Source organism: Plecotus auritus (assembly GCF_963455305.1).
Source record: "Plecotus auritus genome assembly, chromosome: 8".
Taxonomy (NCBI): Eukaryota; Metazoa; Chordata; class Mammalia; order Chiroptera; family Vespertilionidae; genus Plecotus; species Plecotus auritus.
The window spans coordinates 141,524,968-141,542,765 of record NC_137782.1 but is presented as its reverse complement, the minus strand read 5'-3'; the positions used below and the strand labels follow the sequence as shown (position 1 = coordinate 141,542,765).

Below are 17,798 nucleotides of genomic sequence, written 5' to 3'. Positions count from 1 at the left end.
TTCAGATTAGCCTCTTCCATTGCCTATTTGTTAAAGGACAGATACAAGTTACATGCCTTGATATCACATTGGAAATTATAAAGAGAGGTTCTTTAGTATAATCCTTGAGAACCTGTGTCAAAAGGACAAATTGGAAATAGGCTATAATTGGAAAGGTTTTCTTTTATAGGTGAAGGCATTTTTAGTAAAGAAGCAATTCTGAGCCTCTGAATTATTGAGGGAATTTCAACCTAAAGTCATCAAAGTATATTAAGTCACAGCCCTAGTTGATCAAATAGGCTTCCATATGTTGCTAAAAGAACCAGGTTGCAGTAGAAAAGTAGGTCATGGAATCGAAATGCTAATATCATTTCAAACACTGCTAAATATACCTCAGTATGTTGTTATGATGCTTGAGTGTATGGTATCATTTAAGGGATCATATACTTGGGCCTGATGGAGCAGTAGATGGAGTGGAGAGATAATGATTTATAAGAGGTACAGCTTTTCTGCCTCTTCTCCATATAACCTCAGGGGCATGTCTTTTAGTCTCTCTCTCTCTCTCTCTCTCTCTCTCTCTCTCTCTCTCTCTCTCTCTCCCTCTCTCCCTCTCTCCCTCTCTCCCTCTCTCCCTGAAAGTAAATATAAATAAAAAGGGTAAAATTCCAAATTTGAAGTATGAGTAGTTATGAGAACTAGAAGAAAAACCCAAAAGCAGATATTTTAAGTATAAGCACATGTCACATCTATCATTAACCAGACATTGCAGGGTTTTTACCACTTACTAAAAGATAAGGTCAGACTATGTTTTTGAAAAATATATCTTTGTGTTTATTCTAATAAACATCATGTTTGAAAAGTAAGCTGGCAAGGTTTAAAGGTTGTATTTTTTGTCTAGGCTGAATAGTGGTAACGTACATGTATCATTTGTAGCATTATTTTACTGGCAGAAACAAGGTAGGGATGTTGAGTAGAAGCAAGAAAGTATCCTATATGATAAAAAGCTAATATGCAAATTGTCCCCTTGGGAGTTTGACCGGGAGACCGGGAGTTCAATTGCTCAGTATGACATGTGCTTACCACCAGGGGGCGGCACAGAACATGGTGGGTGACAAGCAGTGGCAGCGGCAGGTTGCTGAGGGAGCAAGGGAAGGAGGAGGCAGGGAGGCTGGGAGGCGGGGAACCTGATCGGCCCTAATCGCCAGCCAGGCCTAGGGACCCTACCCGGGCACGAATTTTGTGTACCAGGCCTCTAGTAATAAAAATAATAGGAAGCACAGATTTATATCAAAACATAGTAGCATCTATCAGGCTACATGCAGGTTTTGTAACAGATATGCATATTTTCGTGAACATGCTGCTTACTCATTTCATGCTTCTTTCTCCTTTTGGCATATAGTGATTTTCATTAGTCAGTAAGCATTTAGTTTATTGTGAAGATTTTCACATTACAGTATCTTGTTGATAGAATAGGAAAATATTATACCATATTCAAATAAGATAAATGCTGGTCTTCTTGTATAAGAGCCTTTACAGTTGCTGAGTACCTCTATATGTTCTTCTGGAGTTTTTAAAGTGTTTTCTAAATTGCCGTTAAAACAGAGTCATGAGTAGTGACGGTCTCCCCAATAGTATAATTTCCATCAGTCTCTGACAATGAGAGCTTAACAGACACATTTCTTGCTACAACAGGTTATGCTAATGAAAAGGATTTACTTATATTAAATATTCTAGATTATGATAAGGTATTAGATTGCACACACACAAAAATTAAGTCCTTGAAAAGTGAATCACATTTTGGGACTATGTATATATGTATATATGTATGTATGTATGTATATTTCTTCTTTAATGTGAATTTGCAAAGTGGACGTAACATAGTAATGACATTACTGATGGGCAGTGACACTTGTTCACATTAGTGCCTCCTTTCTCTTCCAGTGTCAGAATCTCTTGCGCCCTTCTCCAGCTGACATGTTCGTGGCCATCATATCATATGTTGAGAAATGCTTCCATCTGAGTCAGTGTGGCTGCTTGATGCTTAGGATTCCTGGTCGTTTGATTCCTGATGGGAGGGAGTCCTTTACTTTTTCCATCTACAGTGAATCCTCCCATCCCTCTTGCCTGGACTATGATTATATTCTTTTAAATGCACCCTCTGCTTCCGTTGCCTCGTTATGCTGCTGCCGGTGCTGATAATACTATTCCTTGCAAAAAACCTTTGGGAACTTCTGTTTGCACACAACAGTCGCACCCCATTTCTTTGTGGGGTTTCAAAGCTTTCTATAAACTAATGCTAACCAGTTTTTCTCTCTGGTGTTGTGTTCCAATAAACTCTCCACTCCCAGCACATGCTGACCTATACCCTGGCTTTCCTTCTTGTGTTATTTCTTCTTCCTTGTTTCTATTTGTGGAAATATTAGGTACTAGAGGCCTGATGCACGAAAATTCGTGCTCTTGGCGGGGGGGGGGGGGGTGGGGGGGGGAGGTCCCTCAGCCCGGCCTGTGCCCTCTCACGTCCGGGAACCCTCAGAGGATGTCCAACTATTGGCTTACGGGAGCTGGCCTAAGCTGCAATCAGACATCCTTAGCACTGCCACAGAGGTGGGAGAGGCTCCCGCCACCGCCGCTGTGCTCGCCAGCCGTAGCCCGGCTTGTGGCTGAGCAGCGCCCCCCTGTGGGAGCGCACTGACCACCAGGGGGCAGCTCCGGCCCCGCCCCACCACCACTGCTGCCAGTCACTGCTGCCCCTGATCGCCATCCCCTCCCTCTGCCGACTGGCACCTGCCTTGGCTGGCCTGGCGCCACCGCTCCTCAGCCCTGCCCCCTGCTGACCAGTCATTCCACCTTTCGGTCGATTTGCATATTAGGCTTTTATTATATAGGATTTTTCAAGGCTCAACATTTTTTTCTCTGAGTTCCCCAATTCAAAACACCCTCTCCTTGCTGTAAAATACTATTAAATGTAAATCTAATACATTTTTGTCAGTGTACATGTTACCTCTGGACTTGTAGATGTGATTATGCCATCTCCCTTCCTGTATGTGGGAAAATGCTCAGCCTTCTGGCCAGACTGATTGAGGTTCAAATCTCAACTTTGCCAATTATTATAAGTTTGTTTTGTGCAGAGCACCTAGCCTACTCATCCTACTTTTTCATCCTCAAGGTATCTTAAAATAGTTTAGTCTTAGGGTCATGAGGGTTAAACAATTACACTTCTGTGAAGCATTTGATGCTTTCACATAGCAAGTACAGTTGACCCTTGAACAATGTGGGGACACAGACAGCCCCGCCCCCGCTTCTGCACAGCCAAAAAGCTACATATGACTTTACTTCTTCAAAAGAATAGCCCACTGTTGATTAACATGTATTTTGTATGTTATATGTATTATGTACTGTCCTCTTACAATAAACTAAGCCAGAGAAAAGAAAATGTGATTAAGGAAATCACATTCTCACATTAAGAGAAAATACATTTATGGTATTTACTGGAAAAAAAAATTCTATGCAGTTCAAGCCAGTGTTGTTCAAGGGTCAACTATATTCAAAATAATACGCATTCATTTTTCTTTGTTTTGTTTTTTTTAATTACAGTTGTCAATAGTTTATCATGCTTGGCACTCAGCTGTCTATTGAAAAGAATTTACATCAGTTTGTCCAATTATTACCATCAAGTCTAATCAATGGAAATTTATTTAAGCCTGCTATGCACAAGGCCTTAGAGTGGGTGCTGTTGGTGGATACAAACAAGTTATACAACCTTATCCTTGCTTTTGTTCACTAGGAGCTCACAGCTTGTAAATGTGTGTCCAAGACATAAATAAAAGTAGAATAACTTTGTGCATTTTAAAATAGTAAATCCATGTGGACACATGAAAACCCAGTCAGCTGCCTTTTGGTGAAAGGGATCTACTCCCTAGCATTCATCAGTGGTGAATCCAGGGAGTAAACTGTGAATCCAGAAGGTGTGGTAGGAAGTAGAGGAGAGCACCTGTGGGGCCAGATTGAAGACAACAGCCCTTCCCATGAAATTCCCTTCGAAGAGTCATCACCGGTGTTCTTCCATTGCTAGTTTCCCCCATCCATTTGGAAAGTTAAAGCAATGTAAGCGCCTACAACATTAGGAAGCAAAGGAGATGGGAAGTAAAGGTTTCCGTGCAGAACATGAAGATGAGGCATACATGGGTACACATGTAGATAAACAGGATGTTGTATTTGAGACAGGCTTGTTTACTATAGGAAAGTTGTATTTTTCATGGTCATCAAAAGCAACTTTGTTTTCATCTTTGTGTGTGTGTAGCGCTTTTAATCAAGGCTATGATTTACAGACCATCTGTGTCAGGTCCAGTTCTCAGAGGAACAGATGCTGAGACAGAATTAGGAGTGTAATGGCTTTATTGGGGAAGGAACTATATTACCTATGAGAGCAAAAGGACAAGAAGCAGGATTGGACAAGGCATGCTTTCAGAGTGGGGTGTTGATATGACACCCAGGAAAGGAAAGAGGACGAGGAGGATTGAGCAGGGAGAGCTCAGACTCTGATGCAGTTATGACAAAGCACAGCGAACCCGCAGGGAGCAGCAGAAGAACCAATGTCCACAAGCAGAATCTCTGAGTAGGTAGAACAGGCCACACAGCATCCCCCCCGCATGGTCGTTGTCTGACAGGAGCTGCCCAGGAAGAGTATAGCCTTGGCTTACATGCTCTGGCGATTCCTAATGATCCCGCCCCCGGAGGTTTTCACTTTATTGTGCTCCTCACAGGTGATAGGCCGGTTCTTTCTTGATGGGATTACACCTCAGTGGCTGACACACTACCTTAGGTAATAAGATAATAAAATCAAAAGTCCATGAAAGCATTAGCTCAGATTAGGTGTTTTGTGTGTGTGTGTGTGTGTGTGTGTGTGTGTGTGTGTGTGTGTGTGTGTGTGGTTGTTTTTTTGGGGGGAGGGGGTGTGCTAAGAAATTTATTAAAACAAAACCCTTTGTAGAAGCAGGACTTGGTGAGTGTTGGTAACTTGCATTATTTGGGTTTATCACATTATTTTTCACCTGTTAAATGTGGATGATGACACACATCATCTCTACCTACCTTACAAAGTTATTTTTTAAAAAAAGCGTATCTAAGAAAGGTGAGAGAAAAAATGAGTACCATGTAGAAATGTGAGGGGCAGAACAGTGTAAGGAAAGGGAAGCAGGAAGGGCTGTTCTTTTACTCAGAGAGAAAGGAAACCATTACCAAATTCAGAAAAGTTGCATAGAAAGAAAATCATTTAAAATGCATTAGGGAGCTAGATTTTAAATTTTCTTGTGCCTAGTCTTATTATAATGCAAATAATCTTCTACCTGGTAGGTGATCTTGAGTTTCCTACTACTAGCTTCTAAAACTTAAAGCACATTATATGTATTTATATTTAAAGTAAAAAATATTAACCAGTTATTTTTTATTTCACAGAAAATAAAAAGGATAATATAAAAAAAAGTTAACTGAAACCAAGTTTTTCTTTAGATTAAAGGTTGGTAAACTTTCTCTGTAAAGAGCCAGATAGTAAATATTTTAGTTACATCATATTTTTCTTTTTTTACAATCCTATAAAGATGCAAAAATTATTCATAGCTAAAAGGCATATAAAAACAGGGCCTACACTGCAAACCCTACTGTAGATTAAGTTCTGCTTAAACTTAGATTTTACTTCAACAAAATTTCAGCCATGGTCAGAATCACAAATTGTATGTTGTATTAAAAAAAAAAAAAAAAAGAAAATGGACTTTGAAGTCTTATTGGTATGGATTTGAATCCTGCTTCTATTCTTTACTGGCTCAGTGACTGGGGCAAGTTAACTACTCAGATGCTCAGCTTTCTCATATGTAGAATGAGACCAATGCTACCTGGCTGGGTGATTGATTGGGTTTAATGAAATAATTTGTGAAAGGTATTTTGCTCAGTGATTATCACATAATTAGAACCTCAACAAATGTTACTTCCTTTCTTTCCTTCCTTATCTTGTTTGACATTTCCCAGCCTTTTTTTTTCTTTCTTATTTTGAATAGTTCTAACACAGTTCTATACTGTGTATTTCTATGAAGTTATCTTTGTAGAAACTCTCACTCTGACCTAATTTGAACAAAATAATTTGTCAACACTTTGTACATGTTATTGGCTTTACTTCCTCTACATCAAATCTCTACCCACCAAATGCAGTCATCCTAAATTTCTTTTATTAATGCTTTACAACCTATCATTTTAAAATATTGATAGATTCTAGTAGTAAAACTTTCATGAGAATTTTAGAGAATTTAATTCTTATTGAACCTATAAAAATATAAATATTTCTAATCATATGCTACACTAGTAGATTAAAATACAAACTGAAAACATAAATATATGTAGTGGGGTGAAGATAGATGTTTGTTTTGTTATTTTGTTCCATAGCCTTCTGTGATTATTTGACTTCTACCTACAGCGCTATTAAGACCACCAATTATGCACCCAATATTGGAGCACCTAATATATAAAGCATATATGAACAGATCTGAAGGGAAAAATAGACAGGAATACATTAATGGTCACGGGCTTCAATACCCCACTTTTGACAATGGATAGGTTATTCAGACAGAAAATCAATGAGAAAACATTGGACTTAAACTGCATGTTAAATCTGATGGACCTGATAGGCATACAATACATTCCATCTAACAATAGAATACACATTCTTCTCAGGTGCTCATGGAGCAATCTTTAGAATAGATCTTGTTAGGGCACAAGTCTTGGTAAATTTAAGAGGACTGACATCGTACCAATCATCTTTTCTAACCACAATGATATGAAATTCGAAATCAGTTACAAGATGAAATGAATTCACAAATATATGGAGCTTAAACAACATGCTCCTGAACAACCAGTATGTCAAAGAAGAAATCTAAAGGAAAGTATAAGAAATACCCTCAGACAAATGGAAATGAACACAGCATTCCAAAATTTATGGGATGCAGCCAAAGCAGTTCTAAGAGGGAGGTTTAGAGCAATAAACTCCTACATTAAAAACAAAGATCTCAAATAAAACAATCTAACTTTACACATAAAGGACACAGGAAAAGGACAAACCAAGCACAATGTTATTAAAGGGAAGGAAATAATAAATTTCAGAGTGAAAATAAGTGAAATGGAGATTAAAAAGATAATAGAAAATATCAATGAAACTGAACTGTTTTCTTGAAAATAAAATAGACAAACCTTTAGCTAACCTAAGGAAAAAAGAAGACCCAAATAAATGAAGTCAGGAATAAGAGAAGAGACATTACAACTGATAACACGGATAAGAATCATAAGAAACTCGGTCAAGGACGTGTGCCTTGGTTGCGGGGGTGTGCAGGGGGCTGCTGATCGATGTTTCTCTCTCATCGATGTTTCTGTCACTCTCCCTTCCTCTCTGTAAGAAATCAATAAAATATATTTTTAAAAAAAGATTGAATCATGAAGAAAAAAATCTGAACAGAACAGTGACTAGTTGGGAGATTTAACCAGTAATAAAAAACAAACACACACACATACACAAACCCAACCTTCCAGCAAAGAAAAGTCCTTTCTCAAGGTCCTGGGTGTCATTCCTTTAAAATGCAATCTTTAAGAAACATTGTGCTCCTATCCCTTCAATCTCTGAAGGAGGGTAGGGCCTAAGCACAAATTAACAAACGTAGGTAACCTAGCCACTTTTACCAACCTCCCCTAATATCCTCCAGTACTTTTCACTAGCCTGCCCAGCGCTTAAAAACTTTCCCACCTTTGTTTCAGCGGAGTTGAGTTTAATCTATCTCCCCTATTGCAATGGCCTTGAATAAGGTCTTTCTTGTCTTTTTAGCATGTGCAGGGCAGTGCAATTTCCTTCCAACAGTGACGCAGAGTGAAAACTCTGGAGTCAGACTCTGGCTGCATTTTACTACACAAGTCACATAATCTCACTAAGCGTCATTTTGCGTGAGTGAGCTGGAGATGATGCTGCCTACATGCAGGATTTCTGTAGAGGATGGCATGGGCCAATGAATATAAAGCTCTTAGCATGTGCTGATGTATATTAAGTATTCCGTGAAGTTTAATTTAGGTCTTATTGTTTTGGCTAATGACTACATGAAAAGCTTCTTGATGGCTCTTTTTTACTTTTAAGTAAACTACTCTAGTGTAATATTTATTTCTGTTTGGCTAAATTATCAATATGTACATTTCTGGGATATCTACTTTGTAAAGTGAAGCCTATCAATTTAGTTCTTGAAATAAATAAAGATGAAAAATGCATCATAAATAGTGAAAGCAAGCAACCAGTTGCACATCTGATCCTGAAGTCGAGTTACTTAGAGCAGAGGGATCAGTTACTTCTGAGACCATGTAGAGAAACAGCATCTGTGGGTGAGAGACAAAACTAAAATGCCATGTTTTCAGACACTAGCAAGCTATGTTCTCCAACAAATGAAGAAAACTCTGTGCTGTTTATATTTTGAAGTTCAAAATATCTCCTACTTAAGCTATCCTAAAACCAAAACCTTACAGAAACTAAAAGATACTTTTAATAGATATATTTTAAAATGCAAAATTTATTTATTTTTATTCTTTTAAATCTATTTTTATTGATTTCAGCGAGGAAGGGAGAAGGAGAGAAACATTAATGATGAGAGAGAATCATTGATCAGCTCCTCCTGCCTGCCCCACAATGGGGATCGTGCCCACAACCCAGGCATGTGCCCTGACCGGGAATTGAAACTATGACCACCTGGTTTATGGGTCGACGCTCAACCTCTGAGCCATACAGGGCGAGCTAAAGTTCCAGTTTTATAATACTCTATTGTCTTGTAGCTACATCATGAAATGTTGCCTCAATCCACAAATTTTAAAGAAATATGTGAAACAACACATTTTAAAAGTTGAAACTGCTTTCTCTGGGGGGTGGGGAGAGCACGGTAACAGATAGTTGGGAACGACTATATTTTGACTTCGTGTCAGAATAAATATCTAGTCATAACGGTTTCTATTCAGTATATGCTGTATCTGTAAAACTATGTCTCCCTCCTCTTTCTCACTCCAAAGTAATCAGAAAAATTCACTTGAACTGACTTCTGACTTTTATCAATTTATATTCTGTTTGGAAACTCAACTTGGAATTCTGACTGACTTGCAAAGATTACAGTGATGATATGGATCGGGCTGAATGGCAGAATACTGCATTGATGTTCCATTCTTAAATACAACATGCTGGTGTGTTTTTTGAGTCATTACCTCTTACAATCAGTTCACTACTTTCATACTTCCTATTCATGGAAACTCCTATAACATTAGGTTTGTATATTTAGATTGTTTGCTCTGAAGCAGTTTTATGTTACAGAGAAGGGGTTACAAGAAAAGGCAGAGCCCCAGAAGCTGCATGAATATAGATAAAAAGGCAGGTTGTGGTTTATGATGTCTAAATGCCCACCTGGAGGGGAGGGAATTTGGGAGCAAAATAAAAAGACTAAAACTCTAAGTCAACTCAGAAACAAGATATGCCTGTGATGAAGTAAGGTTTGAAACCGGAAAGTTAACTGTTATGGTCCTCAGTTGTATCTGTTCCATCCTAAGGCACCATTTGGTTTAATACAAATGTAGGTATAAGACTTCTTAACCTAACAGTTTCTTAAGACTTAATGATAAAGGTTACATTTTCAGAGGATGAAAGCATGGTTCATTTGTCTTCCAGGTTTATCTTGCAGATTATGGACTTGCCTACAGGTATTGTCCCAATGGGAATCACAAACAGTATCAGGAAAATCCTAGAAAAGGCCATAATGGGACAATGGAGTTTACCAGCTTGGATGCCCACAAGGGAGTAGGTAAGTCTCTTTTTCTTTTTTTTATTTCACAAGAATAATTACAGAATAATAGGACTCCATGAAATGACCTTTGCATAGTCACTTCGAGGACTGAGAGCACTGGTGAGATGTTGTTTGCCAGTGAATATTTGTCTTATAGGGAGAGGAGATACAGACTATGACAAGTGAGAAAAAAGCACAAGGGTGTCAAGGAAGCAAAGCTTGATGCTTATTTTGGGCAGGAGAGTACTAGTTTGTGTAGATTAAACTTGGAGGTCAGCAACTGAACTTCCATGCTGTAGTGAAGAATACAGATTTGGTAAAGAATTTGGTGAAGAATTGTTCCTGTTTTTCATTGTGCCCTTATCAGAGCTTTGGAAGATACCATCTCTCAACAACAAGGAAATCTCTTCTGAAACTATAAAGTGTTAATTTGTGGAAATCTCTCCTAGTCGCCTTTCATATATCTTACTTATTTAAACTCACTTTGATGGTATTGGAAACACATTTGCAGGTAAATTACATACATAGTCCTTTTATTGGATATTGATTGTACTGCCTTGCATTCCAGGGCAGACTTAATTCAACAATTCCCTAATTAGTTAAAGTCATAACCTATGTCTTGTATTCATTTACCATTAATTAAACCTTAGCTGTTTATTACACTGCAGTCCAAATCCAATAGCCGACCCAGAAAGCCATGGAAAAGGAAATAGGAGGTCAATATTGAAAATATATGGTGCAGAGTCCCACTGATGGTTGCTTTGTTCACAATCAATATGGTCAATGCAACTGTACTTTCTTAGTTGCTCTGTCAGCAAGACAAAAAGTCAATTCTAATGTTATGCTAGTAAAAAAAAGGGTGATTATTGAAAAACTTTGGCTTTCAAAATTATAGTCCTTAAACTTTGTTTATAAAAGTATTTTCAAGTTTGCTAAGCCATACAAATAATTATAAACAGCTTGGAAAGAACCACATTGTCACTAAAAGGCAATTAGACATTTGCACTTGTTAATGACTGGTGAACTGTTACCCTAAACTGAGACTTTCTAACGAGTTTTAGTTGGTGCAAACAACTGTATATTATTGCCTTTTCTATTAAAAGGACCATTGGCCATGTAATGTAGAGGGGTTTTGATCATTTTCCAGAGCAATTAAACCCACCCCAGTTTAAGGTAGGCCAGTGCAAAAGTGAGACAAGTGTGTTGGATGGATACTGTCTTTCTTTCAGGAAGAATCATAGATTACATTTTCTGAAATGGAAATTAGCTTTTATACTTTGGATTAGAGTAAAAGAAATCACTACATTACTTTTCAAGGGTAGTTTGGTTAGAAAAGTAATGATCACTCAGAAATTAAGAAATCTTTCGTATTTTTTCACCATTTACACTGTTAATGAATCAGTGAGCATTCAAAAATACAAGTGGGGCATGGTTTTAATTAAATTAAGAAATATAAGAATCTCCCTAACCGGTTTGGCTCAGTGGATAGAGCGTTGGCCTGCGGACTCAAGGGTCCCAGGTTCGATTCCGGTCAAGGGCATGTACCTTGGTTGCGGGCACATGCCCGGTGGGGAGTGTGCAGGAGGCAGCTGATCGATGTTTCTGTCTCATCGATGTTTCTAGCTCTCTATCCCTCTCCCTTCCTCTCTGTAAAAAATCAATAAAATATATATTAAAAAAAAAGAAATATAAGAATCAAATGCTCATTGACAGTTGGTTTTCGTTCAATTTAAAGTTCTTTTACTCTCAGTGAATTTTCTTCTTCACTTTTGCCAGATTCATTGGTGTGAAAGAATTTTCAGGAATCTGGGAGTACTTTTTTGATAGTGGTATAACTGGAAATTCATCTACAGATTCTTAAGCATTGGTCTGATTATGTTGATGACTAGAGGCCCAGTGGGGGAGGCGGTCCCTCAGCCCGGCCTGCACACTCCTGCAGTTTGGGAGCCCTCAGGGAGCCTAAGCCCTCAGTCGGACATCTTCAACGCTGCTGCGGAGAGAGAGAGGCTCCTGCCACCCGCTGCGCTCGCCAGCCGTGAGCCCGGCTTCTGGCTCAGCAAAGCTCCCCCTGTGGGAGCACACTGACCACCAGGGGGCAGCTCCTGCATTGAGCATCTGCCCCCTGGTGGTCAGTGTGCATCACAGCAGCCAGTCGTTCTGCCATTCGGTTAATTTGTATATTACCCTTTTATTATATAGGATGATATTAATTTATGGTTGGACCACTTATTTCAACTGGAAGTTCTGATCTTGATACATTATGGTTTTGGCTATTAAAACAGCTAAGAAACCAGTGTGATTGTTGAATGGGAAGAAGAGTTGCTACATGTTAATCTGGACAGTGTTTGGACTGTGGTAAATCTAAAAGTCCTCTACAGTTATTCCATAGTTTAGGTCATTGCTTCTATTGTGCTATCCTCATAAAATATTTGAACAAATTTTTATTCTGTAGTTTGCTGAAGGTTTTTCCTCCCTAAATAATAATACATGTGATTAGTTGGGTAGATTTCACCATGGTAGGGCTTTGGGGGAGTATATGAAACTGAGAATGATGGTAGAAAGATACTGCCTCCCTGGAAAGATTATTCAGGGAAGAGTCTGTATTACATATTTTTGGTATTTGCTGGAAAGTCATATGCTGGAGTGAATATTTACTTTCATAGGTTTCATAGGATTCCTATAAAAATATTCCCTTAATGCATTTAAAATATAATTTATACTAAACTTCTAGGCATATCTATATCTAAATATACAGATAATACATGCATACCTATGTATATACATACACATATGTACACACATACATACATAGCTAACATACACACACACACATATATATATATGTTTGCTAAAGTTTTAATATGCAGTTTTAGTCTGCTATACAAAGTAAAGGGTTTTATAGCCTCTGTGTTTTAATTCATTTCTAATTATTTTGCATTTGGTTTTCCAAAATAAAACATTTCACTTTAGGATTTTATTAGAAGTGAAATAATCATTTAGTTATATCTAGGAACCAGAATAAACATGGCCATAAATCCTGTAGGTTAATGCAGAAGGTCAAATTCATAAATATGTATGTGTTTACTTTTGGTACAGCCACTGTGTAGTTTAATCTCAGGAAAATGTTTTCTATAACAGTCCAACTATGAGATCAAATAAAATACTTAGAAAGATAATGCAAAGGAAAACATAAAGAACAAAACAAGCTGTCACTGGGAAATGGAACCTCTAGGTGTCAAAGCATTTGTCATGTGTCAGGTGTATCTGTGTCTGGTCAGGCCCAGGGAATATTCTGGCTTCACCGTGAAACTGATTTGTGAATTAACCATTTAACAGAGATTGTTAACCTGATCAGACTCGCTGGTCTCTGTACTTCTTATAGTGGTTATTCATAATCAACAGCTAACTCATTTTTCTGTGGATTAATTGGGTTTTTATAGTTAAGGAGTTTGTGTAAGGTGACGATCAGCAGTTTGACCTAAGCATTTTCTAGTTCAACTTTATTTAAATGCAGGGTAGCTTGTATTATTACAAACCAAAGAGATATATACAGTAGGGTGGATAGATTGACAGATGAATGGATAAATAACTATTTCTGCAACTATCATACATCTATATATCTGTATGTTTTTTAAAAATTGCAGTTACTCTTTCAAACTCAATTCTCGTGAATGACCTAAAGGTATTTTCTGAGTGGCTGAAGTGCTTCATTTAGTGTAAAATTAGAGTCATGTATGTTGGGCTTATCTCTTCTATTATCAATTTTTTTTCTTCATAAAAACTACATGTATAAACATTGACATATTTTGGGCTCGTTGCCTGATAATTAAAGAGAATTATATCTGTGTCAAATATACTATTTTAAAATTTGTTACATTCTTAGTAATGTTAAAAAAGCAATATTTGGATCAATGTGTGGTATGGATTTTTGTAGATTTTTCTACTCACTGAGGCATGCAGTCAATACCTAATTTCTCTTGAGATATACTGCATTTAACATATTGAGCTTTTTTAAATACTTCAGACCTGTGCACTGAGTGTATAATGCCTATTTTAATTTGACATCATGGATGACCGTAAAATATGATATCTAAATTGCATTTTAAATGGCTGTTTGTTTATGTAATATATTCAGTATCAAGGAAAGATATATTACATACTTTTTTATTTTTGCCAATTTGCTACCATGTATGAAATCCAAGTCTTGTGTTATTTCTTGCATGGTTTCACTTCACTATAATTTAGCACTCCAACTTACAAAATATATGTGAAATAAACTGAGAATGTGTTTTCATGTTACCAAACTTGGGGAGGTGACATGATATTTATCTTCTTAAACAATAATTCAAAAAAGGAACCCATTTTTCAATTATAGGATGTCAAGGGAAGCATCAAGTTGTTGATGTGCTCTGTTGGAGCTTTTAGTAAGCAGAAAAAATACTGTTGATTTCTATTTTTAGGTAAATGTATCTGCTGTAAATAGTCTTTGGTTGATGTATCTTTCAATAAGCACTAATGAGGACACTATTTCTTCTGCATGCATAACCCAATTCTGACATTTAGACATGACTTTTGAAGTCATGACATAGGTCTTGAACTCTTTGGTTGGGTTAAGAATACACATTGACCAAATGCAAGATACCTACACCTTTGCTCTGTTGAGTAACATTTCCTAAGCAGCCACTGTAGTGTTCCATAAAAAACTAAGGCTTAGAATTTAAAAGGTACAGAAAAAAATAAGGGTTTAATATTTTCTTTGCATTGCCACACATTGCATTCTTTCCTCCCAGTGTCATTCTTTTTGAAATTGCAAACATTTGTGGCCACCATAACAGTTTCCAGCTTGTTATATATCTGAATTTACAAAATCCTGAATAACAGAGGTTACTAATTAGAAACATAAAAATAAAGTTTAGATTTGTTTTCCAGATAGTAACCCTCCTCTTGCCCAGATGAGCATCTTATTCAGATGCATTCTGCATTCTTATTGTCATTTCTGAGCATATAAATGAGTATTTTGGGCATTTAAACCCCTGTTTGCTTGAGGCAGAAGTTTTCAAGTTCACTTTATTATTTCCTACTAAACTTGTTTTCTTCACACTTGGTAATGGTACTCTCTGTGAGAAATAAAACTAAACAGAAAACCCTTTAGGCAAATAATCGGATTCATTTTGGGATTAACACTTGCACTTTTCTTGTTCTCTCAATTCCTCTTTCATTCCATTTGATGAATTGGGCCCAGATGATTTCACTCCAGTTTGTTTTTAGAATAAGGCCCAGCTCTCTAAGGTAACTCCTCTGTTCATGTACCATCTTCGAAGGACCATTTAACACTTTATGAATTAATGTTTTAACTAGACACAATTCTTCTTCAGAATGAAGTAGTTTGAAAGAAATAGTATCCTGAAAGGGTAGTTGCATGAAAAATTTTTGTGCTACAGCTTAGAACTCAGGATTTGCTGCTGGTTTATTTCTTGCCAAAAGAACTATCTTTGTATCGGTGTATCTTTTGGTGTGTTAAATTAAAATGCCTATTTCAAGTAAGTCCCTAACTATAGAAGTAGTATATGTAATGTTGTTTTAATGATGTTAAAACTAATGTTGGAAGCAAAATAATTATTAGATTGAGTGTGGACTTTGGATTCTGAAGGAAGGATTTCAGTACAGAGCTGTGTCAAATATTGCTCTGTGATACTAAGCAAGTTATTTAACCTCCCTGAGCCTCTGTTTTCTTACTTGCCAACAGGGTTAATAATGCCTACCTTATATTGTTAGGATGATTAAATGAGATAATATCAAAGCAGTCAGAGTGTCTGGCACAGTAGCAGCTTCATAAATCACATCAATTGTGTTTATTTTAAGGACACATTTCAGTGTCACCTGTTCCTGTCATCAGCTTTCTAATGAAATAGAATTGAAGTTCCTCCCTGTACCTTACTTTTCAATCATTGTTCCTCTAGGCAATACTTTATAATTTAGAAATGTTGAGCCATTGAGAACACCACAGGCTTTTCACAAAAAGAGTCATGGACATTGCTTTATATTAATAAGCTAAATAAAAGTTAGATGCGAAATTATATTTGGAAACTAACAAGAGAGTGTAGAAGAAAGATATTAATAACTAAATTTTGTTACATTCCAATGGCACGATAAGTAATAGTTTGTTGTTTTTAGGAAGTCTATGTGAAAATATACTGTTAATGATTATATTAATTATCAAATATAACTGAAGAACTCTATATGTTACAGTAAATTATACAGAAATACAAATTATACAGAAACAAAAGAATCCATAATATATTTTAACTTTCAAATTAAACATTTTTATACTTAGACATTAATAGTTCTCTTCAAACATAATCAATTCTTGTTTTTATTTTCAGCATTTTATTTAATTCTTTTGAAATACAAAGGAAATAATAGAATATATGTAGTAACTATCAAAATATTCATTTCCTAGATTCAGTAATTATTACTTGGCATGTCACGTATTGTCTGATTATTTTAAAGTCAATTAAAGATATATGATCAATTCATTGTGTTAGTTACACACATATTGACATATCATCTAAAGTTTTTATTTTTAATTAACAGATATTAAAATTACTTTTCTGTGTACAGTAGATGGAAAGAAAACCTAATTGTTGGCAGAAACTTAGCATTTAATTTCACTGAAACACATCAGTTTTCCCAATTTATTTATCTGGGAGGGAATTTCAGGGAGGATATGTACTTAGAAACATTTTTAATATTTCATCTCACTCTTTAATGGTGGGAAAGAGAAACCATAGGATGTTGTTAAACATCACATTTATTTCTATACAACTGAATGGAAACACTGGTAAAACACCTACCTAACCATTGTTATTTATGTATAATATCACAATAAAAAAGTAAAACATTGAAAATGTGATAATGTATTTTATTTAGGTAAGGCCAAACTGTAATAGTGAAATAAAGTTAACTCCCAAAGGGCTATTTCAAATGAGACCAGTTTATGAAAGATTGGCTTCAGAAATCTAAATGACTTGTCATTACTGCTGCTTCAGATCAATTAATCCCTCAGTCAGAGGGTGGGAGAAAGTGACTGGAAAATTCATTCTATTTTAATTCTTGATTGTTTTTCCTCAGAGGCCCGCTTGTGTGTAGCCTATATCCTCCAAACAGGTGCCAGAATATAATTTTTCAAAAATTAGAGGATGTGAATTTTTTAAGTGGTGGTAATCAGGAATTGCCATAATGGAAAAGGGACTTGTGAACACATCTGTAAAAATGGAACCATTCCATTATTAATGGGAGATTATTACTGAAGAAATCACTACAAAACTGTGTGGTAGAGATCATGTTTTTATTTTAATACGAGAGCCAGGACTCGCATTAGGACATTGTTGAAGCTTGTGCAGAAAGTAAATGGCACCCAGGGGATTGTAGCATTCTGCTAGACTGAAGGGCCTTTAATAGTCCCATTCTCTAATAGCAGTGACGATAGAGTGTGTGTAAGAGCTAATCTTGTCTTCTGCTTTTATAAGAACTTAGGTGTAGTAACCAAAAGTAGCTGTGTTGTGTTAGCAGCATTGTTCTTAGTATTATAACTTTTTAAACTAAAAACTAAGTTGACGGAGCGATGTTTTGGAGTTTATTTCATGAAAGATAAACTAGAATACCTGTTTACAAAAAATTGAACAGCCGCAAATTACACTCAGGAGAGTGTATGTCCCTGCACAGATGAGCATTCATGTAGGGGTAGGAATATAAATGCCAACTTGTCATTTTATAACAGGTTAGAATGGTTTAAAATAGTTTATTTTGTAAGATTTCATTAATGTTTTCATCATTATTTCAGTAATATTTTTTTCTATTTGACGTGATTCTTAGGTTTCATTGTCCATCTCTTTAAATCAGGCACTTTTTAAAATGTAAAATTATGATGGAATTAGTCTACAGCGTTTAGTAGTTTGATATAAGTGATATTTGCAGTGGCCT

At 36.5% G+C, this 17,798-nt stretch overlaps 1 protein-coding gene across 14 annotated transcripts in view; it reads left to right on the top strand.

The window, feature by feature from the left end:
* Nucleotides 1–17,798, top strand: part of VRK2 (VRK serine/threonine kinase 2) — a 167,778-nt gene that overhangs the window by 37,907 nt on the left and 112,073 nt on the right. For all 14 annotated transcript variants that reach the window (XM_080686716.1, XM_080686709.1, XM_080686710.1 and 11 more), the window contains one exon: nucleotides 9,701–9,833. In XM_080686716.1, the coding sequence (XP_080542842.1) occupies nucleotides 9,701–9,833 (133 nt within the window). The remainder of the gene's footprint in view (nucleotides 1–9,700; nucleotides 9,834–17,798) is intronic.